Source organism: Anastrepha ludens, chromosome 2, assembly GCF_028408465.1.
Source record: "Anastrepha ludens isolate Willacy chromosome 2, idAnaLude1.1, whole genome shotgun sequence".
Classification (NCBI taxonomy): Eukaryota; Metazoa; Arthropoda; class Insecta; order Diptera; family Tephritidae; genus Anastrepha; species Anastrepha ludens.
In genome coordinates, this window is record NC_071498.1 from 69,113,480 (window position 1) to 69,136,100 (window position 22,621).

The 22,621-nt window shown below is 38.5% G+C and overlaps 1 protein-coding gene across 1 annotated transcript in view; it reads left to right on the forward strand.

Moving 5' to 3' along the window:
* Positions 1-17,415: 17,415 nt before the first annotated feature.
* The window catches only part of LOC128871759 (ubiquitin domain-containing protein 1), a 28,713-nt gene continuing 23,507 nt past the window's right edge, over positions 17,416-22,621 (forward strand). The window contains exons 1-2 of the mRNA XM_054113811.1: positions 17,416-18,056; positions 18,150-18,402. Coding sequence (XP_053969786.1) covers positions 17,969-18,056; positions 18,150-18,402 — 341 coding nt within the window. The 5' untranslated portion in view covers positions 17,416-17,968. The remainder of the gene's footprint in view (positions 18,057-18,149; positions 18,403-22,621) is intronic.

Below are 22,621 nucleotides of genomic sequence, written 5' to 3' on the forward strand. Positions count from 1 at the left end.
ATCAACACAGCGACTTACGTAATAAAAAATGCAGCTTTGAGTTATAAATTTCTAATTTAACTTCCACTCTTCAGGTGGAGACTCGTTTGTTGCAGTAATTTGAGATTTTTATTTCCACATTATTTACTTGTGAGTTGATTAAGATGGTATAAAAGTTCTATCAGCTGCAAGATCTAATAACGTTTTATAACAATGACCTAGAAGTCTGTTTGAAGAGGACGCCAGATCCTCCTCCCTGTTGTCTCTTAGACCAATATATTAGACTCCTTGTAGTTTCTGTGAGAATACTAGACATCGAGGTAGTAACTAAAGGCAGATAAACATGATAAACTCCTTTCAGTTAAAAATCAGAATAATAATCTGTATGCCTTTCGGTCTCTTGTGAAGGAGGAATTAATGTGCCCAAGGCCTCAAAACAAAGTAAAATAATCCTCTTCAAAGAAGTGCTGAACCGATTTGGCTGAAAATTGGTGGAGAGGTAGCTTAGGGCCAGGAGACGGGCATAGGATACTTTTTACCCCATTCGAACGCGTTTCCGTGAAGTCACTATAAAATGTGGTATAACAAAAACGCATCTGATATGGAATAACAAAACGCAAATGACAGCTAAACGTAATTTTGTCTATGGTTAAGTAGAAAAATTGATAATATAAATTTTGTCAGAAATATATAATCACAGTAATTTGTATTCTCTTTGAATCATCATTATCAATGCCGCGACCAAGACGATCGAATCTTTCCCAACAAAGCAATAATGCAAGAAGGATTCGAAACATTGCGAATGAAACGACTGAAGAAGCACAAAGAATTGCCCGTGAAGAGCGCCGCGTTAGTATGGCTCGAATTCGTGCTTCTCAATCACAAGAGTAAAGCGAGGCAGCCCGTGAAACGGCTCGTCGAGCGAATAACAAAGATCAACAAGAAGATTTAGTAGTTCAATCGAATGTACCACTGTTGAATCTCCAACAAAAAGAAGTTTATGATACATTAATGAAGACAATTGATGATGGAAATGGTGGTTTATATTTCCCTGATGCCCCTGGTGGAACTGGTAAGACATTCCTCATGTCAGGAATTTTAGCCACTGTTCGTGCGAAATCCAACTTTGCGCTTGCAGTTGCTCCTTCTGGAATAGCAGTCACATTGTTAGAAGGATGCCGTACGGCTCACTCAGCATTAATATTGCGGTTAAATCTTCAAAAAATTGAAAAACCAACATTTAATATTTCAAAAAACTCAGCAATGGCCAAAGTTTTATCAGCATCGAAAATCATCATCTGGGACGAATGCACAATGGGGCATAAACGTGCATTAGAAGCACTTAACCGAACATTGAAAGATATACGCAATGACTCGAGATGATTTGGAGGCGCAATGATTTTACTGTCTGGCGACTTCCGCCAAACACTGCCAGAAATTCCAAGATCAACGGCTGCTGACGAAATAAACGCTTGCCTCAAATCATCGAATCTATGGCGCTATGTGAAGAAACTTCAGCTGACAACAAACATGAGAGTTGCATTACTTAATTATACATCTGCTGAAGATTTCTCTGAGCAATTACTGACTACCGGTAATAGTCGAGTACCTGTCGACGAATCAAGCGGATTGATTTCATTTCCTCAAAATTTCTGTAACTTTGTCTCATCAAAAGACGAACTTATCAATAAAGTATTCCCAAACATCATTAATAACTACAAAAATAATGAATGGTTGAGTGAGCGAGTAATTTTAGCGGCTAAGAATAAAGATGTAGATGACCTAAACCACATAATTCAAAATGATATCATGGGAACAATGCATTCATTCAAATCCATTGACTGTGTAACAAATGAAGATGAAGCCACCAACTATCCAATTGAATTTTTAAATTTGGATGTGCCTGGCTTACCACCGCACAATTTACGCCTAAAAGTGGGATCCGTAGTAATCATGCTTCGAAACATAAGCCCACCAAAACTTTGCAACGGTACGCGTTTGGTGGTAAATAACTTACTTGGAGAAAATATTTCGTAGTCCAGCATTTAATTTACAACTTAAGAAATGGTCTTGTTGGGGAATACCATAAATCAAAGGATATCAAGCACATGTGACGATTTCGAACTATTTCACAAGCGATAACTTGTGGGAAGAAGATCTACGCGGATCAACTTAGTAAATATGAGTTGAGCGTTACGTAAAAAATACAACTGGCACTACATATATGGCCATAACAGCACATAAAATATTATTATACACAAAGGAAATAATCGAGATAGAAGAGTTACAGATTGGAACTCTGTCCAAAAAAGCGGAAGAGCTTGAAATAAAAGATTATAAAAGGCTTTAGACTTATTTATTCGAGAAGTTCTCAACTCTACTAATACTGATGTTTTCTCCCGTCTATTACTGTCCTTATAAATCTCAGAAGCCAGGTGAACCTATAAGAACTTTCTGGAGTTGGATAATGAAGTTTAAGAATTTATTGACAATTGCATGTAAACTACATACATAAAGCGTTTTTCAGTAAGAGCGCTTCTACTTTTTTTTGAATAAAACACAAACGGTTTGACTTTTTTAACTAATTTTTTTTTTATTATCGAGTTTGAACATATACATTTAAGTATGAAATTCGATTTCTTTTGCATGACCACCGCGTGCAGGTTTTACGAAGTCCAATCGTTGAACCCAATTTTCGACATTCCAGCAATTTCGCGTTCAATATTGGCTCTGAGCTCACAAATCGTCGCCGGCTTGTTACTGTAGACCAATGACTTCACATAACCCCAAAGAAAATAGTCTAGAGGCGTCAAATCACACGAACGCGGCGGCCATTCGACCGGTCCATTTCTGGAAATAATGCGCTCATCGAACTTACTCTTCAACAAATCAATTGTAGCGTGTGCTGTGTGGCTTGTGGCCCCGTCCTGTAGAAACCACATGTCGTCTAAGTCCTTATCACTCAATTGCGGCCAAAAATAATCGTTTATCATGTCGCGGTATCGATTTCCATTCACAGTAACGTGGCGATCGTTCTCGTCAACGAAAAAATACGGGCCAATTACGCCGCCGGCATGTAAACCGCACCAAACAGTGATTTTTTCGGGATGCAACGGTGCCTCATGAATCACGTGTGGATTGCTTTCTGCCCAGTAACGCATATTTTGCTTGTTGACAAAGCCATTGAGCCAAAAGTGAGCTTCATCACTGAAGATGATTTTTTAGAAAATTTATAAATTTTCATAAAAAGTTTGCACGATTATTTTCATAAAAAATTTGCACGATTTGCAATCGTTGCTCAAGTGTGTAGCGTTCCATGATGAAATGTATACTAATGAAGTTTACAAATGACAAGCGAAAAATAAAAAATATTGCGTCGTTCGCCCTCCCTATCGGAAAAAAGTTGAAGCGCACCTATTGAAAAACGCTATATATGGTGTCTTAAGTTTAACTTGTTTAATATAAAAACAAATATCATTTGTAAATTTAGAATAATTCGGCGTCTCAATCTTTATTTTAAATTTGTTTATCGCCGATACCTAAAATGTCATACATTCAGTTAAAAAAAAAAATAATAATTTTCGCGTACACTTCTGTTAGGTGTTTGGCCGAGCTCCTCCTCCTATTTGTGGTGTGCGTCTTGATGTTGTTCCACAAATGGAGGGACCTACAGTTTCAAAAGCCGACTCAGAACGGCAGATATTTTTATGATTAACTTTTTCATGGCCGAAATACACTCGGAGGTTTGCCATTGCCTGCCGAGGGGCGACCGCTATTAGAAAAATGTTTTTTATTAATTTTGCTTTCACCGAGATTCGAACCAACGACCTCTCTGTGAATTCCGAATGGTAATCACGCACCAATCCATTCGGCGACGACGGCCGCCACATTCAGTTACATACCCAAAATTGAAATCTCACGACAAATATTTTGAATCTTTTTGCCGTGTTGATTAGGTTAGGTTAGGTGAAGTGGCTGTCCTTCGACCCGCCTATGCTAGTTAGAGGCTTCTTGTGATATTACAGGAACTATCCTATTCTTACTCTACTTAGTCGTCTCTAAACCATTGTGTGACCATTAAAAAGTTGGCTATACTAGCTAGTTTGGGACTCGCAACGTCCACAATGTTATCCAGAAATGCGACACGGTGCAATCACAACCGTCTTCTGCACCCGCATAGAAGCTGACTGCCTCTTCCTCTTCTATGTCCTGACAGCTTCTACAATAGTCATTGGATGGCGCCCCTAATACTGGCATGCCTTCCTAATAGAATCCGTTTTGATTAGAGCGATTTAACTATTTGCAGTTCCTTAATCCTTCAGACAGCAAAGTTTCTATTTTAAATCTTTAGCAGGCTTTGAAATATTATTTCGGAGAGCAGAAGGAAAACAATTCATTAATTCAACGTATTTTTTCAAGTAGCTCGCTCTCACGGAAACAAATAACATACTTCTGTTGATGGTAACATTTTTTTTATAATTTCAATTCTAATTTTTAAGCAGCCAGCCTAATACACTTATGTATATATATTATATTTGTTCACATTTAAAGCTACGCTTTATTTATCTCAATACAATATCTTCGACTCCAAATACATTGCACTAGTAGAGGGCCAACACTACCTTACCTTACCTAACTGATCTCAAAAAAGTAATAGTTTTTGCAGTCTATTTCGATTTAATGATTTTTGCATTTTTTATAAGATTTCACATAATTTTCTAATTGCAAAAAAACTTGTAATAAAAAAGATAACTTCCTCACACCATTGCCTATTTCATCTAAATTATTAAAGGTTATTACTGTTCCTATTGATCAACGCAACCGTTTGTTGTTGCAGCACAAAACAATCCCCAAACATTTGTGGTTAAATCCGCTGAAGACAGTCCTTGGCCGAACTTAAATCCGAGTCGTAGAACCGTCAAAATATGAACATTTACTTACATACATATGTATATGAGCTACCTCCTTAAAAAAAAAAAACAAAAATAAAAAAATCTAAAGCAAAAATGTGAATACCATACATTTTTTGTTTACAGGTTTCCTAATTTGGAGACGGAACTACATAAGAAAACAAAATGTTAGTTTAGGATGAAAATTAGTGTTGCTTTGTGTAAATTGATATAAATGATTTATTTTATGAAAAAATTAAGGTTTTTTTAAATCAAAAACCGATTACTTTTCAATTTGTTTCACAATTTTAGTCACTGTCTAGCTTTTACTTCTTCGCCATACTTCTTTTTCTTCTTCTTTACGCATTAGCAGTTTAAACTCTTTAATCCACATAGAGACCAAAATACACACACATAAAATATGTACATGTGTGCTCATACTGGTTGTGGCTATTAGGTGATAGGTGCTATTGGTTATTTATACGTATGTATATTCAGAAAAGCGGCATATGTAATAGACTCACTATGCGAGTTTTGTCGAGGTCGTTTGGTTTTGTTTCCACCTTTTGTTTTTATTTTCACATATATTGCTCCCTCTTTTTTCGATTCTTTTATGGTTACATGTTGCTGTGAGTGACCATTCCAGTTTCTTCACTTAAAAATGCAGCTTAAGCGCAAATTAAGTGGACACATTGCCCTGGCGGTCTTTGAGCCAACTCAGCTGTTTGGCATAATTACGAGCATTAGTTGCTGTTTTTAGTTGGGCTGTTTGAGTTCTTGTTAATACTCGTACGTGTAAATGCTCGAGTGTTTATCTTGTTATTTGCGGCCTGCAAATAAAAGCAATCACTTTTATGTAAACCACAATCCAATTTCTTTATGGCGGTATGATAAATATTTGCTATAGCTTTTGGTCAGAGCTGTTACAAGCTGCGAACTTAAAACTAAAAAGTTGTGCTTGAAGCTTCTTAAAGCTCCAGAAAATGGATTTTGCGTAGAGGGACCCACAGGGACCCTTCCGAACGGTAGATGATTTTCTTCAGAAGCGTTTTTATTGCAGAAATGCACTCGAAGATTTGACATTGCCTTCTTAAAAGCGGCCACTAACAAAAAAATTGTTTCATCTTTTAATAGTTTATGCTCACAGTCGTCATTCAACTTGAGACCAATGGAATGCTAACCACACACAAACTAACTTGACTATGGTGACTCAAAAGGTGTCTTTAAATTCATGGTGGCTCAAAATTAATCATCCAATTTGGTTTTTCAACAACTTTTCTACCAAATAGAAAACAATGATTTTGGGTGATGCAAATCCTTATTTTGACCTTTAGCCTTCCATTGCTTACCTGTTTGTATACTGCTGCTGTCTAGTTTACATGTGTCAAATATAATTGACGTAGGACACCTTGTACGTACTTGATGTGTAACTATGCTACTATCAATCTCATCATTTGTTTTGTAAGAGTATATATTAGGCCGGGTCGATTTGTGGGGAGGCAAAAAAATCGCCCATTGCTCTATGAAAATCATATTCTAGGGATCAAAGTAAGAAACTTTGCCGAAGGAACCAAACCTCGAAAACGAATTCTGATGTCCCCCAATTTGGGTCGAACTTTTTAGTTTATTTTCTCATGTAATCGGCCGTCCAAAGTTAGTGGGGGTCGGTCATACATTTGGACTCGATTGGAGCACTCTAAATGGGTCAAAGTGGGATTTTTCGTTCGACCCAAATTGGGGAACATCAGAATTCGTTTTCGAGGTTTGGTTCCTTCGGCAAAGTTTCTTACTTTGATCCCTAGAATACGATTTTCACAGAGCAATGAGCGATTTTTAAGTGGAGCCGCCCTAGTATATGTACATATAAATAAATTCATTTCATTTCAGTAAGTATGTATGTACTTGTACAAAATTTATTTTAATTAATTGAATTTTAAAAGTGTAAATAAATTAATTAATTTCAATTTATCATGGCACTTCTATTTCCCAATAAATCATTTTCCTTACATTTTTGTTCATTTTAAACTATTCAATGACAGGCTTTCATTATTTTTATTTAATTGAAGTCTTCTCCGACAAAGTAAAGCATACCTACATATAATTTTGCTACAAAAAACTGCTAAAGCTGCGATTCATTCGAAATTAATAATACTGATTTTCCGAATTTTGAGAGAGAATTGTGGGAGAATTCCGTGATCATGTCAGATCACGGATACTTGGAAGTGGATTGAAAAGAGAAAAAAGTCAGTCGGAGCCATATCAGGTGTATATTAAAAGGTTTTGTTCAGTTCTTCGAGAATGAGATAGTACCTTATAGTGGGGCACAAACCAAACGACTTGATCCTCCCCCAAGCCTTACATTGCCATCTAGTTTTTTAATTTGAATATTGCCAATTCCTTTAAATGGGGTTTACTCGTATAAATGTTTAACTGGCTCTTTTTCATATAATGTATGTTTGTGTGTAAAAACTTTGTCAGACTTTTCCAAACTTGGACTAATCACTGCATTTGATTTGCACTTCGTTTACTCCAGCTCGATTTGTCCTTGAAATTTCCTTTTTCACAAACACATAAGAATCTAGGAGCCTCTTAGTGGTCAAAGTTTTTGGAAGCATTTTTTCACTCAACTTATTTATATATATCCTAAATATGGAACAAATTGGTTCCTTTGTGCTTTAAATGCTTTAATTCTAGGGCCTCTATTGACCAAAAAGCTCATAAGGAGCAAAGAAACAAAATTATACATGTCCCATATAAGCGGTTTTATATAATAGCAAGTTACATTCGCTACCGAACTGTCAAACCGTACGTTCGCATTTAATTCGTTTGTGCTTTATACTCGATACTTTCTGTCTGCGCTACCTAAACTATAGTAAGTTTGCTTTTTAAAGTTTTTGCACGTGTGTTTTTTGTATCTCTGTTAAAGCTTTAAACTTAAAACTTATTTTGACAAAACCGTAATATTCCATCAAAATGCCCCCCCCCGGGGCCAATAAGCTGGGGGATAATAGGCTTGCACCTTTATCCTCATCTCTCAAAAGCAAAAGGAAAAAACCAACAACCTCAACTCTTGATGTGTTCCCGGAATTACCTATAACTAAGAAGGATGAGCCTAAGTATCTGGTTTTAAAATCTCAGGACGACACAACCGATCGCATCCACATCTTGTTTCGCTGTCTACAAAGGTATTCAATCAATTAGTAAAGACGTTAAAAAAAATCGCTGCCCTTCGAGATGGTAGTCTACTAATACTTGCAAAAAATCAAAAAATTGCCGAAAAATGTTTGTCAACTATATATCTTCCTGGCGCTGGTGCTGTTGTATCTTCACTCCATGACTCTCTTAATTCAGTAAAGGGGACGATATATGCTCTATTCATATGCCAACTTGCTGATTAGGAAATAATTGATGGTCTTAAAGATCAAGGCGTTACTGCGGTTTACAAATTCTGGCGCTTTACTACTGACATTCGATAAATACACTTTGCCTAGGCGTATTGAGGTAGCCTGGCGAACACTAGATATCCGTCCTTATTATCCTAATCCCATGCGATGCAGAAATTGCCAGTTGTTAGGTCACACGACCAAACACTGCAACAACAACCCATCTTGCGTGATCTGCAATCTTCCCTCTACCCATTCCTCCCCTCTGATTGTACTAGAGTGAATTGTGCTAATTGCTGTGGTGCAAAATTTGTCCAATCTAAAGAATTACTCAAAATTAATACTATTCACAATTGCTCCATGAAAGAAGCCATCAGTCTATATAAGTCTCAAACTCCAACTACTCCTCCACCATTTTCTTACGCCAATGTAACTGCTACCAGCAACATCGATTCTTTAAATACAAATTTGAATAAAAATCAAAATAAGCTAAACCTCAAAATTATAGTTAATACTTCAAGCCACAACAGCGTATCTAATACCAACATCCATACAATCTCTACAGACTGCTCTGATACTTCATTCCCCTCAGTATCTTCCTTAAATAACTCTCCTTCCCCTCCTTTTTCTCCTCTCTCCGTATCTTCATGTCCTGCCATTAATTTGCCTCCCACCTCTGTGGGGAGGTGGGGAAAGGGAAGGCCTCCTCTGCGTTGGAAAGATCAGGTGGAGAAGGGCTTGGCTTAACTTGGTGTGTCCAATTGGCGCCGGTTAGCACGAGAAAGAAACGACTGGCGCGCTTTGTTAAACTTGGCCAAAATCGCGTAAGCGGTTATCGCGCCAATTAAGAAGAAGAATCATGATGCCCTTCAATGGAACATTAACGGTTACATAAATAACTACTTTGAACTTGAAATATTAATTAAAGAACGCAACCCCTCTGTTATATTACTAAATGAAACCCATATGGCAAACAATTTAACAGCTTGTACTCCAAAATCCTACATTGGTCACTTCTATAACCTTCCATCTAACACATCAAGCAAGCAATCCTGATTTCGTACTTAACGATGGTTCCGCTGCCCATTTTTCCACTCATTCCACTTTCACTCATATTGAACTCACATTCTGTTCTACTTCACTCTCCCCCAAAGTTGATTGGCATCGTATTGATGATCTTCATGGGAGCGATCATTTTCCTATCAAAGCTAACATTTCCCACCATAATTTAACTTTTACTAAACCTAAAATATTCTTCAAAACCTCTTCAGCTGACTGGTTTAAGTTTGAAGAATTTTGTTTGAAATACTCAGATACACTTCCTCCTTCTAATAATATTAATCAAGAAACCTCGAGGATTCAAAAAATTATAAGATCTGCAGCCAACTAATCCATTTAACAAACCTCTCCTAAGCCCCGCATGAAAAACCCTCCTTGGTGGGATAATGAACTTTCCTCGCTTAGACTTCACAAACAACAAACTTGGCATCATTTCAAATATAATCGCTCGCCATCAAATCTTGTAGCATATAAAAAAGCGAATGCAATTTTTAGAAGAAAAGCTAAGTTTGCAAAAATTAAATCTTTTCAGATTCTCACCTCCAGCATAAAATCCTCTTCTGATCCCAAAATGATTTGGAGAAACATAAAAAGATTATCTGGTAACCTAACTTCCTCCCCTATCCCCTCCCTCAAATCCGCACAAGGCACTCTACTATATCCTCCGGATATAGCCTTAGAGTTCGCCACTTATTTTTCTAACGTCTCCTCTGACTCTAATTTCTCACCTGTATACTCTTCTAACAAGAAGTCTATTCTTTCCAATAGTTACTTACCCCCTCCCTTATCACATTCAGCCAAATATCTCGACTCTGACTTGTCTTCAATTGAACTCCATCTTGCCCTGTCTTCTGTGAAAGGTAAAACTCCTGGCTTAGATAAAATTTCCTATCCCATCATCAAACACCTACCCCCTCTTCTCCTCAATAGACTCCTTAAACATTACAACAATATTTTACAAATCTCCATCATCCCTCAAGTCTGGAAAATCGGCGCCATCAATTCAATTTCAAAACCGGGGAAATCTCCCTGCGAAGTTACCAGCTATTGTCCTATTTCTCTTCTTCCTTACCTAGGAAAACTCTGATAAAAAATTGTTGCTACAAGACTTTCCTGGTTCCTCCAATTTGATAAGCTCAATCACTCTAATCAGGTTGCTTTTAAAAAAGGCCAAAGAACAATCGATGCTCTTCTGTACCTTGACCACTTCATTTGTGATGCTCTATTTCCGATTTCCGTTATCAGTTATTTTGTTCACCATAGCATTTGACGAAACTAGTTCTATTCTATCAAATTTTTCCAATATATGTCACCAGCTATATGCTGATGACCTTCTCCTATTTTCCAAATCTTCCGACCTGAATTCCATCTCATCTTCCTTTGTAGACTCCCCTTCCCAGCTATCATCTTGGTCCCTCTCGCCAGGCGCTTCAATATCGTACTCTAAAACTAAATCATTCCACATTTGTAGAAAACAAAATTATAATTTTCCAACAATCTCATTTAATAATGTCAATATTACATGTTCTCCTACACTTATGTTTCTTGGATTAGTTCAAGATAGTAAGTATGTATTTAAAGATCACTGTCAGTATATAAGAAATAGAATTATTAAAAACTCGAATATTGTTAAGTACCTATCATGTAAGAGCTCGCTCGTTGGCCCAGCTCTATTAATTCATGTCATCAACGCTTTAATACTCTCCGTAATAAACTACGCTATTGAAATTTATGGACATCACTCAAAGAACCATCTCAAAATGCTTGCTGCCCCATATCATTCAGCTAAAGGGTGGTTAAGCTTCAAGGGCCGTTGTTGATTTTGAATAAAATAAATTTTTTTTAGGAAATTATTGTCATTTCTCATTGTAATGATAAAATTGGTATGGCTCAATTACGTATGGAACAAAATATCGGCCAAATGGCCGCCGTGGCCTCGGCGGCACACCTCCATCCGATGGTCCAAATTTTCGATGACGCTGAGGCATAATTGAGGTTCTATGCCGTTAATGCAGGACCGTAGAGAGCATATCGGGGCCCCGGGGGGAAATTGCAAAAGCGGACCCTTTCCAATTATGTCTAATTCATATAAATACGTATGATCTCGAGTCCGGGCCCCTCTGAGAACTCCGGGCCCGGGGTCAAAAGTCCCAATCTAGTCTGCCTACCTAAGAACATCACTCCTAATGCGATTTATATCGCTGAATTTCGTGTAGTCGCGAGCGATTTAAAACATAATAGTTGGAAATTTCTTTACACGGACGGCTCTAAAAACTCAAGTACGTCTTTTGCTGTCGTTAGCGAGAAAGATAAGCCGATATCTTATAGGCTGCTTTTCCCTTTCTGCTCTAAATTTATTGCTATAACCAATATATATAAACGACCGAGGTGAGTCACTATTTAACTATATTCTTCAGAGTAGCCTAGAAATAGCTAATAGAGGTGAAGAACGTTGGAACGGTGATACGTTGGGCCAACCTCGAAGAATGTACTTGATTAACACTCTACACCAGCGAGCATGTTATGGTACAGGAATGGGAAGTCTTGAATATGCCCTCATTCTCTGGTTACAAATACATAACCTTTCAGGTTATATTCCGCTCAAAAAACGAACTGGGACTTGTATAGGGATATACTCTCAAAAACACCAATGATACCCCGGAAATACAGGTCACACGTCGCACTTGAGAAAGGGGTTGAATTGTTTGCAACTACTCTTGTCAAAGCCTTCAAAAGATCCTGCCTTCCAACACGTAATAGACGCAAGGTGAAGCCTCCTGGTGGAACAAGGAATTAGTAGCACAAAGGCGTAGGGTACATGCATTCTATAGGTTAGCCAAAGTTGCTGACAATGAGTTCTGTTGGAAGGAGTATAAGGATCTACGAAAAGTACACAAGAAAGAGATACGTAAAGCCAGAAGGGGCTAGACTTAGGAAACAGTTATCCAAGAATCCATCTATGCCAAGAACAATACGAAAAATTAACGGGAAGTGAGCTGACTACAGATACAGACATACCGACCTTAGTATGGTGGACTGCGACAAGAAAACTGACATACTTAATGCCACTGGAAAGGATTCAACGACTCGCTGCTCTGTGCATAACAGGAGCGATGAAAACCACTCCAACGGGGGCGCTGGAAATGATACTCAGAATGCAACCTATTGACCTTATGGCGGAAAACCTGGCAGCGAAATCCGCAAGGAGGCTAGTGGCTGCTGCGGTAGTCACCTGCAGAACCTTCGGACACAGCTCAATAGGAAAGTGGAGCTCAGATTGCACAGACTACATGACTCCGTACTTTAATTGGAAGAGAAAGTTTCGCACTACAATTGAAGAGGAGGGATGGCACAAAGGCATGAAGCCTGACCATAGAACTTTTCACATCTATACAGTATTTACTGCTCAAAACTAGGGATAAGGCAGCCTATCAAGACCACGGCAGTATTTTGCAAGCGGAAGTTTTTGCTGTGCGGAAAGCCGGAGAGCTAGCCTACACTAAACAAGAAAGAACTCAACAATTAATGTATACGTGCACAGTCAAGCGTCAATAAAAACAAAAAGCTCATATTGTATTAAGTCAAAAATGTTCGACGGAGCAGGGAGGCCATAGAAAGGCTAGCCGTAAGCAGTAAGCTGCATATCTATTGGGTACCTGGTCACAAAGGTATTATGGGGAACGAAATAGTAGATGAGATACAAAAGGTGCTGTTAGACTACCATTTGAACAAGAGAACGCTATACCAAAACCGCTAAATGCAATATACAATGAAATGGACAACTACATGAAAAGGTGAGTGGAAGCTAGGTGGACTAATCTGACCACATGCAAAACAGCAAAAGTCATGTGCAAATCTAACGAAAAAATCAATTCGTACTTACGCTCTCGCGAAAGGATTGCAGAACTATCATAGGTATGCTAACAGGTCATAATCTATTGGCTGTACATGCGTACAAGATAGGGATTGCTAACACGGGCAAATGCAGGAAATGCAGAGGATGTTGAGGAAACTTGAGAACACCTTCTGTGTGTTTGTCCGGCATTATTAAAAACGCGTCTAAAATGCCTGGGAGCCCCATTGTTAGTTTACAAATAACACTGCCACGGCAACCATGCCCGTTTCCTATAATTTTTTTATATTGTATTTAATATTATATTTGGACCTTAGCGAAACTTTGTAAAAAATTGTGAGCCCTGGTTTGCTTGTCTCTGTAAAAATTATGATTATGAATACTTGTGATCTTAAATCAAGCACCAAACTCCGACGAAATTTATTTTTAAGTTATTTTTCCTTAACAAATTTGTGTTTTATTCAGCGAAATTCTTGGGCCGAAGTTTAACGATGACATTACGCCATTTCACGAAATTCGCTTTTCGTTTCAACACATTAGCTATTGTGTTTACGCCGTATGGGGGCGTCCATAAATTACGAGAGGTGTTTTTTTAAATTTTCTGTACCTCCCTCCCCCCTGGTGAGATGTCGTGAGATTTTATTCAACCCCCTCCCCCATCCCCCAATCTCACGTGAGATTTTTCAAAATGTGGGTTTCTTATGTAAACGCGTTGGATTGTTATTGTAAAAAGAAAAAAAAAATTGCTTCGTGCTTTTATTTACGACTAGTTAAGACTAGTAATCAATATTGCTGAGAGTTATAAGTGTAATAAAAAGTTAACAAGTTAAGAAGACTTAAATCGTAACTACTGCGATTAAAAAAAGAATATCTACTCTAATTCAGTCCATGGAGAATCATGCGCGGTTTCCAGAGAGACTTTTGTGACCAACATGTCCATATGATTTTCAGTAAAATCATCTGCTCCTTCAACTTCGTTCTGATCTAGCCATTCTAAGCCGTCGAAGTATGAATGAAATTATTTTCTTTCGAACGAATTAGTGAATGATCTTAATCATACTACGATTACGCTTAAGATTAAATCTTAAGCATGTACAATCTGGATAGTGGACCAAAATAGTATAATTTTTTTTCTTTTAATCAGAAAAAAAATTGCGTGATATTTGCCGAGACCCCCCCTCCGTAAGATTAGATGAGATTTGACTCGACCGCCTCCCCCCTTAAAAATCTCACGTAATTTATGGACGCCCCCTATCTTATTTGTCCAAAAGTGCGTGTGAAAATACCTCTAAATACACCAATTCAATATGTATCTTTTGCTTTATGGAAAATACTTTAAAAATATCTTGCCAATACGGGGATTTTGTCATTTGTGTACATGTGACATATGTATATGTAACGGCTACTTATTTAAAATACGATGAATCTAATGGCCTCTGGTGACGCTCCAGCATGCTGTCCAGCAGGTTTATATGTGTGCGTGTCGGGTGCTTGACGCTAATATCTAAAATTTTTGATTTTCATCAAGCAAAAGCCGACAACAAGTATGTGTGACACGAAGCAAGTACGAGTGTCACCCGACACGCACACATATAAGCCTGCTGGACAAGCATGCTGCATCGTCACCAGAGGCCATAAGCCGACACCAACAACAACAAAGCTCTCTAATTGTGAAGCCACCTCATGGTGTATATTTACTTCACTGTGATGTTGTATTTGACATATGTGCGGAGTTGCCATTACTCTGTTTTAAGTGGGACATACGCGATGTATATTGTTTTAAACGTAAGTTAGAAAAATACAGGGTTATTAGAAGTTTACATGTGCAAATTGTTTGATCAAAATGTGTGAACCCGCTTGTGAAATTTTGTATGTCTAGATGTATGTATGTATGATGCATGTATGGATAATGTTAGTCGTATGAGTTTGACCATATATGAAAGTAGTATTGAAATTCATCCAATTCGATCGTCGCTTGACTTGATATGTTTAAATTGTTGTGTAAGTTGCTGCCTGATCTAATTACGTACTTGGCCAATATGTAAACGCAATATATGCAAGGCAAGCATTCATATCGCTCGTGTTGATTATTGAGAAAATTGAGTTTGATTGTTACGATTCACGCTATCCGAGTATGACCATGTTTGAAACAAATAACTTAACATTATAGACTTTTTTTTCTCGAAAAAAATTTCCTCTAATTATACGCCGACGTTACGAACATATTGCTATACGCCCTGTGAAAATGTTGGGAATTTCGTATGGGAATAGATCAAGAAAAACTCAACACTTCTACAAATTATATATTTAATATAACTAGATATATACTTGGTCCTGTCATAAGTTTTGTCGCAAGTTAAGTCCGTTATATTTAGATAGGAAATTATAATACTTTTTTTAATGAAGTTAGTTTTATTTAATTATGTAAATATAAAAAAAGTGCATGTAGCGTAGTACACATAACAGAAGTGAAACTTTCAATGCAGACAAAGAAAGAGGGAGAGCCCCGAGAGAGAATGAGAGAAGAGAGAGAGAGAGAAAGAATATACATCCAAATAAATTCACAACATTTGCAGAGAATACAAATAGACAAAAAATGGAGAAGGGTCGAACGGTGTAGGTAAAAGCCGGACACAAATCGTGGCAACAACGCGCACTACTCCGAGCGTTTATCACCCGCACAAACGCAGCGATTCCAGGACCGCAGGAACGGCGCATATTAACGCAAGGCAATACCAATAAATCCGACGCCGAAATGGATAGCACTTTATAGTACGAACAAGCACTAGCCAGGAAACGGAAATAAGCGCCAAAATTAGGCACCAAAAAATTGGGACCAAAAAACGCCCCAAACAGTGGGCACCAAGGAAATATAGAGCCAAAAAGTAGGCACCGAAAATATATTTCCTACAAGTTTGCACCAACAAACAAGCGCCAAAAAGTAGGCAGTGTTATTTCTCACTAGAAATTAGCAATCACAAGGAAAAACTCAGGAAAAATAGCCTAAAGTGTATCTAAGATATACATATATAAGGTATAGCTCTCTCTCTCCTTTTCCTCTACGCTATATCTTTTTTTCTCTCGCGGAACGAAAATGCCCAAAACGTTGCATGGCCTTGAAATTTTACTCTCCATTCTCGCTCGTCCATCGACGCGTAAGAAGTTTCACTTCAAAAAAATAATTTGCTTCTACACAAGCCTTCAAACGACTAAGCAATTCAGGTATTGCATCACGCACGGTTTTCATGGATGTTGACGTCGCTGCTTGAGCCAAAGATTGTTTGAGATTCTCCAAATTTTTTGTGAGATCTTCGATAGGCCATGTTCTCCAATTCCCCACCAAACCATTACGGAAGCTGGATGGTGATCACGCTGAACCCTTGGAGCAACATTTTTTGCGTCTTCAGAAGTTTTAGCATAGACTTTGTCGTTTTGCTTATGAAAATGTAGAGATTTTGCCAGAATCGATGGGAGGCACATCAAATTGGTAACATCGCGCGATAATAATAATATATATCATATTTTAATAGGAAAGGCTAATTTAGCATATAAATTTCGTAATACAAATTTAGTTTGCAACATGCAACAATTCGTAACATCGTTGAAGGAGTAATGAGTCGTTTTAAATGTTTGCAAACAATTTTGCAGTATATTCCACAGCATTTTACGAAGAAGTCCTCCATGATGGGCCTGTTGAAAATATTAGCAAATTTCAAATTGTATCAGCACATATGTATCTGTAACGATTACATTTTTACTAAATTCGCGTCGTAGGAATTACGCAGGCACATGCCATATCGGAAATATAAACGGAACAATATGATTGAGCACTTCCCAAAACGTTTTTAGTAACGATTTCATTCGAAAACAAATTGCAACACGTGCCTCTATACCACGCAATTTCTTTTCAAAGTGAAGTGTACAGCTTTTATTTTTGAAATATATTTATAGCTTCTCTTTTAAAATGAACTGAATCTAAATTATTACGAACAGAAAGGCGAAAATGATAATTGTACCTGTGTACATAAATAAAAGAAATATTACATTCTGTTTAACTAGTTTTTGTGTAAAAGATTTCAGCAGAATTGTAATGAGCTAGATCAGTAACTTCATCGGTTTTCTTATGATTTATTGTCATCTCTTAAAAATTCATATCTGTAATGTCTCAAAATTCGATATATCATTCCAAATTCGATGCTTTTGGGTAATTTATACCACAAATTCCGTCAAGTGGCCACGCCGTATTGAGCTGTCAAACCAGTGAATGGAATTGAATTGGAAATAGTTGAAGAAGAAAAAAATTCAGAGCAAAGTTTGTGGGAATTTCGCGGAAATGTTTGGTTAATAAATTTGAGCTTTGAAAACATTGTAAGTGTTAAATAGAAAAAAATATTAAATCGAAAAAAATTTAACGCCGATTAAATGTATTAATTGCCAAATTTTACACGTTTGTAAAAACATATCAAAAGTGCGTCTGGTTTTTGGTTGCGCGGGTGCATCAGTCGAGGGTAAGACAACGTGAAAATTTTAAAGAAAAAATATGTAAAAAAAGTCGACAACCCGAGTGGCGCTGCGTTAAAAAAAGCAAGAAACAACAGAATCAAATTTATAAAGATCACAAGCAGCAACAGTTAATCGCAGCAGTGTGAGGCGTAGTAAAATAATTTGCATTTCCAATTTGAACCGATTTTATTTCGTTGTATCCATCAATATTTTCGGCCATATACGGGCGTACGTGTGAACGTGTTTTCCGGCGCTGGTACGCTGACTTGGTGGACGCGCAACACATCGAGTATACGCGAAATATGGGTGGTTGCATCGGCATACACAGCACCGATAATGAGACAGTCAGCGTGTCCTCAGCGAGCGTTTCGAGGCCAGCAACAGCGGCGGGTGAGTGAGGCATCCACCAAAAAAACTTAGCTATACAAACATTTACTTGTGTGCAAAATACTGTAACCTTCTTCTCCTTGTTTATGCATTTAGGCGGCGGCCCAATGGGCCCATTACGCAAAAATCGCCCACTGTGCAATGAGACTATACGTTGGCGTTCCGATGTGCCACTGACCGAGGGACAGTTGCGTTCAAAACGCGATGAATTCTGGGATACTGCGCCGGCGTTCGATGGTCGCAAAGAAATTTGGGATGCGCTGCGGGCAGCAACAAATGCGGCAGAAGAACTGAACTTCGAATTGGCGCAGGCAATACTTGACGGAGCGAACATCTCCGTGCCCAATGGGTAGGTTTGAAATACAAAAAAGAAACTGGGAATGGGTGTGAGTGAACAGCGGTATTTATTTTGGCTAATTATTTTCCAGCTATAAGACAACGCTAGGTAGTGTACATTTTAGGACGAATGTGTGAGATTGTGGGATTGTACTCATTAAAAATAATTTCCTACTTATTTAAGTCTGTTAAACTCATGGCATATCTAATCTGAAAATTTGCTTTTTTTTTTAACGTTAACACCACCCTATAAATAATCCCATAAGCGACCGCAATGACCAACATCAACCGGCTAATAGTGGATTATTTGTTTTATTCAGTTAGAAATACCTACGCGCACATATCGAACAAATCCACATTCATTCCAGCTTTGAAGCGTGGAACTCAACTCTTGTTCTATTCTAAGGCTACCTAACGTCCTCCGGTCATTCGCTAGGTAGGCTATCATACTTTAATAGCCTCATTTACTTTGAATCGCCCCGTAATCATAGCGGGAACTGTTTGCTGTTGGCAGCAGTTGTGCTTTATGCGAATATCTCAAGCAAGCGACACAGTTTTTTAAATAATCCTACATAAACTTATTTTGCTTTGCTCTGGTACGTTAAGTTTTTACTCCTTTTTGTTCATATTGTGGTGTTGTGATGGCGCGGGCGGGGTTACCCCCAAATCATTGTATTTACCTTTTTCCTATTATTTGGATCTACATCTATGATAAACAAAACCAAAAATCAATATATTAAATGCATTAGTGTGTCGCCCAATAGCAATAATTGTGGTCAGCGGTAGACCATGCAAAAGTAATGAAATACTACGAACAGTTTTATAGTCGATGTCGTCAGCGTCGGCGTAACTGTCTTTATTCGTGTTCAACGTTAAGCAAGTGAAGTGATACTAACGTATTCGGTGTGTTACGGAATTTATTTAATTGAAAGTTTTTACTGTATTGAATCTAACATTTGCGCAATTGGTGCTGCTGTCTTCATTTTGATGGAAGATGGAAGTTTGGAAAAAAGAAGGTTCAAGTAACAGTTCTCAAATATGAAAATAGGAAAGAAAAGTTGGCTGCCCTCGTACGCAAAAGTTTAAGACATCAACCATATATGAGTATAATGGATAAAATATACTTTGATTTATTTAAATCCACTAGAAATATAGTTTCTGATGCATCAAAAGCATAATTCAACAATATTTCGTTACCTCAACCTCAGTAGACTGGAAATGAGCACCAAGTTATTGATCTTATTTTAAGGAGTTTTTTAAGGAGGAAATTTACTGAAGAACATTTTAACGGAATAATATTTCCAAATATTACATACCTATTTGCTTCGGATCTGTAGGGTGTTTTTTTTAGCTGCATGGGAACTATCGATACCGATTGCTTTTCGTTTCCACGACAGTCGGTTCTACGTTACCGAAACGACCCGGATTTATATCCGGCCAAGGACTGTCACTCCAGCAGCATTCCCCGTATGTAAATATGGGGAATGTTTATGCTGCTACAACAACAACATTGCTTTGGTTTGACAGCTAAGAATGGCAAACTGTGTTGACACTTCTGTTCAATAAGGTTTGACAAGTCAATATGAATCTTTTAACGCCTGAATAACGCTATCGTGCTATCGAGCCTTATTGAGTGAATTTTTGCTCCAAATCCGATTTAGTTCAAACAAGACGTTGCCATAGAACGCGCTTAATCGATTTATGGCAATATTGAAGCCACGCCATACGGCAAGATTTATTGGAAAAAGTAGTCAAAAATTGGCCTGATCAAATAGTCATCATGGTGATCAAGCTCTTAAAATAACATCCGATATTAGATAACTACGACTCTTTCAAAAACCAGTACAAAACGATTAGAAAGTTTTTATTCTCCTTACCAAATTGAAAGCCCAATTGCTTCCTGCCCGCCAATTTATATGCGTACGATGTTTGGTTGCCTGACTACTGCTTTCATGAAGATGACTTTAAATCCTTGGAATAATCCGATTTCGCAATTAGAAAAGCGCAAAACTCATTGTTAAGAAAGGGAGAATCTACAAAATGGAAATCACTTATTGTTAACCAGCCACGCTAGCGATTAAGGCGGTTGAGGATATATTTTAAACGAGCAAAACGCCGCTATTTTGAATTATATAAAGCGTTCTTTCATTACGAATTTGTTTTTCAGTTAATTAAATTCATAAATAAAATTTGAAATATGATGTTATGTGAAAATCTAAGGCAGAATATATAATTATTTCTTAATTTCTTAATCATGTTCCCTGCGTGAGGTTTTTGTAAAAAAATGATCAAAAAACATTATTTTGTAGTTTTTTACGATTTCCCATTTTCTAATAATAGTTTATAGAAGAAATCATATGCCTAAAGTAACTGCGATTTTTTGATTCAGTTTACTCCAAATATATCTTACTGAAATTTACGAAAGTAAAGATCCAAAATTATGTGTTAAGACACATCGGCTTACCGTTAGATGACCTCGTAAAATCACTTTGCTGAGAATCGCGCTGTTGTTGTTGTTGTAGCAGTAGCTTTGCCCTGTCAGTGTAGTATAATCACCGGTCGTCTTCGTCTAGCTCATTTAACGGTATGGTCAGGTAACTTGCTGTTTCGACTGGTGGGTCCAGAGGGAGAGGGGTGTTAGATGAGTTTACTTTGGAACATTCCCATGGCAGCTCGGGTTTTCCCCGACCAAGTACTGCCGTCCCAGTAAACTAGCCCTGTCTAGTGTACCGTATCCCTTTATTTTGGAACAGAGGCCATCAATGTCATTGCCCGACGCCTTTATCGTTCAGTCGTCGGCGTAGGAGACCAGGGATACTCCCTCTGGAGGCTGGGGGAGTTTCGAGATGTCGAAGCTAAAAAGCAAGGGGGAAAAGACACCACCCCGCGGGACTCCTTGCTTTATTTTCCTTTGTGAGAGATTCGGTCTCGAACTAGCACCGACGAATGACGACCACTCAGGTAGTTTGCGGTCCAGCCCTTCAGGCCTGGCGGGAGTGTCGACTGTAAGATATCATCTAGTAGCGTGGCATGGCTAACTGATTGAACGCATTTTTTAGGTCCAACGCTACGGGGACAGTTCTCTCGCAGGGGCGGTTTTGGGTCAGCCCGCGGTTTATCTGAGTGCTATTGACAATGAGTGCTATGCACTCTTCGGAAGCCATGCTGGTGTGAGGCTGGGGTAAGATATTTCGTGTAGAGTGGGAGTAGAAGGGCTTCAAGAGTCTTCACTACTGGGAAAAGGAGAGTATCGGACGATAAGAATCCCCTTGGTTGGCGAGTTTCTCAGGTTTTAGTAGTGAGACTACTCTTTCTGATTTTCCCCTGTCACTTGCTGATTTTCACTTGTCAGGAATAATGAGAGTGGCTATAGACACATTGAAGACCCTTGTGAGGTATTCTACTCCCAATGGACCCAGCTTTTTCAACATCAGCATGTTTAGTCCGTCAGGGCCAATGGCTTTAGATGATTTCATATGATTGATGGCCCCCTGAATCTCATCGCTGGAGAAAGCATGTGGCGCACTTTTTTCGTCAGTTTGTGCGCGGTTTGGTGGCACTACGCTTGGATCTATCGGTCGGAGGATGCAGAATGAATTGCCGGCTAAAATAGCTCGCGCATCTCTATGGATCCGACGAAGTACAACCGTTGAATGTGATATCCACCTTGCCGTTGTGCTTCGTCGGATTCGACAGGGACCTTACGGTGGACCAGAGCTTACTCACGCCCGAGGTGAAGCTGCCGGACTTCAAGCGTTCTTCCCATTCGGTCCGCTTGTGTTGGGTTACCAGTTGCCGGATCTTCAAATTGAGATCCTTTATGTGAGGAACCCCGGGATCAGCCTGGTGTACGTGGTCACGCTCTTTTCCCAGAACAGCTGCTTCAGCTGGGAAATTTGGACGTATATCCCGGATCCTTCCAGCAGGTACGAAGCGAGCCGTGGGGATGGGGAGAGCGGCGAAGGTGTCCTCAGTAAATTCCGCGAATCTGGTCCAATCAGATTTATTAAAGTTGATGTATGACCGGTGATCCGCGGAAACAAAGTCAGCAGGTTTCTCGATCGAGATGATAATGGGCAAGTGGTCTGATGCAAGTAATATCATAGGTCGGCAGGTTATGCTATTTATTAGACCAGCGCTAGCAATAGTGATGTCAGGCGAGCTGCTGCAATTGCCTACTACTTTGGTGGGGGCTTCGTCGTTTACTGTGCTGAATGTCGAATCATCTATCT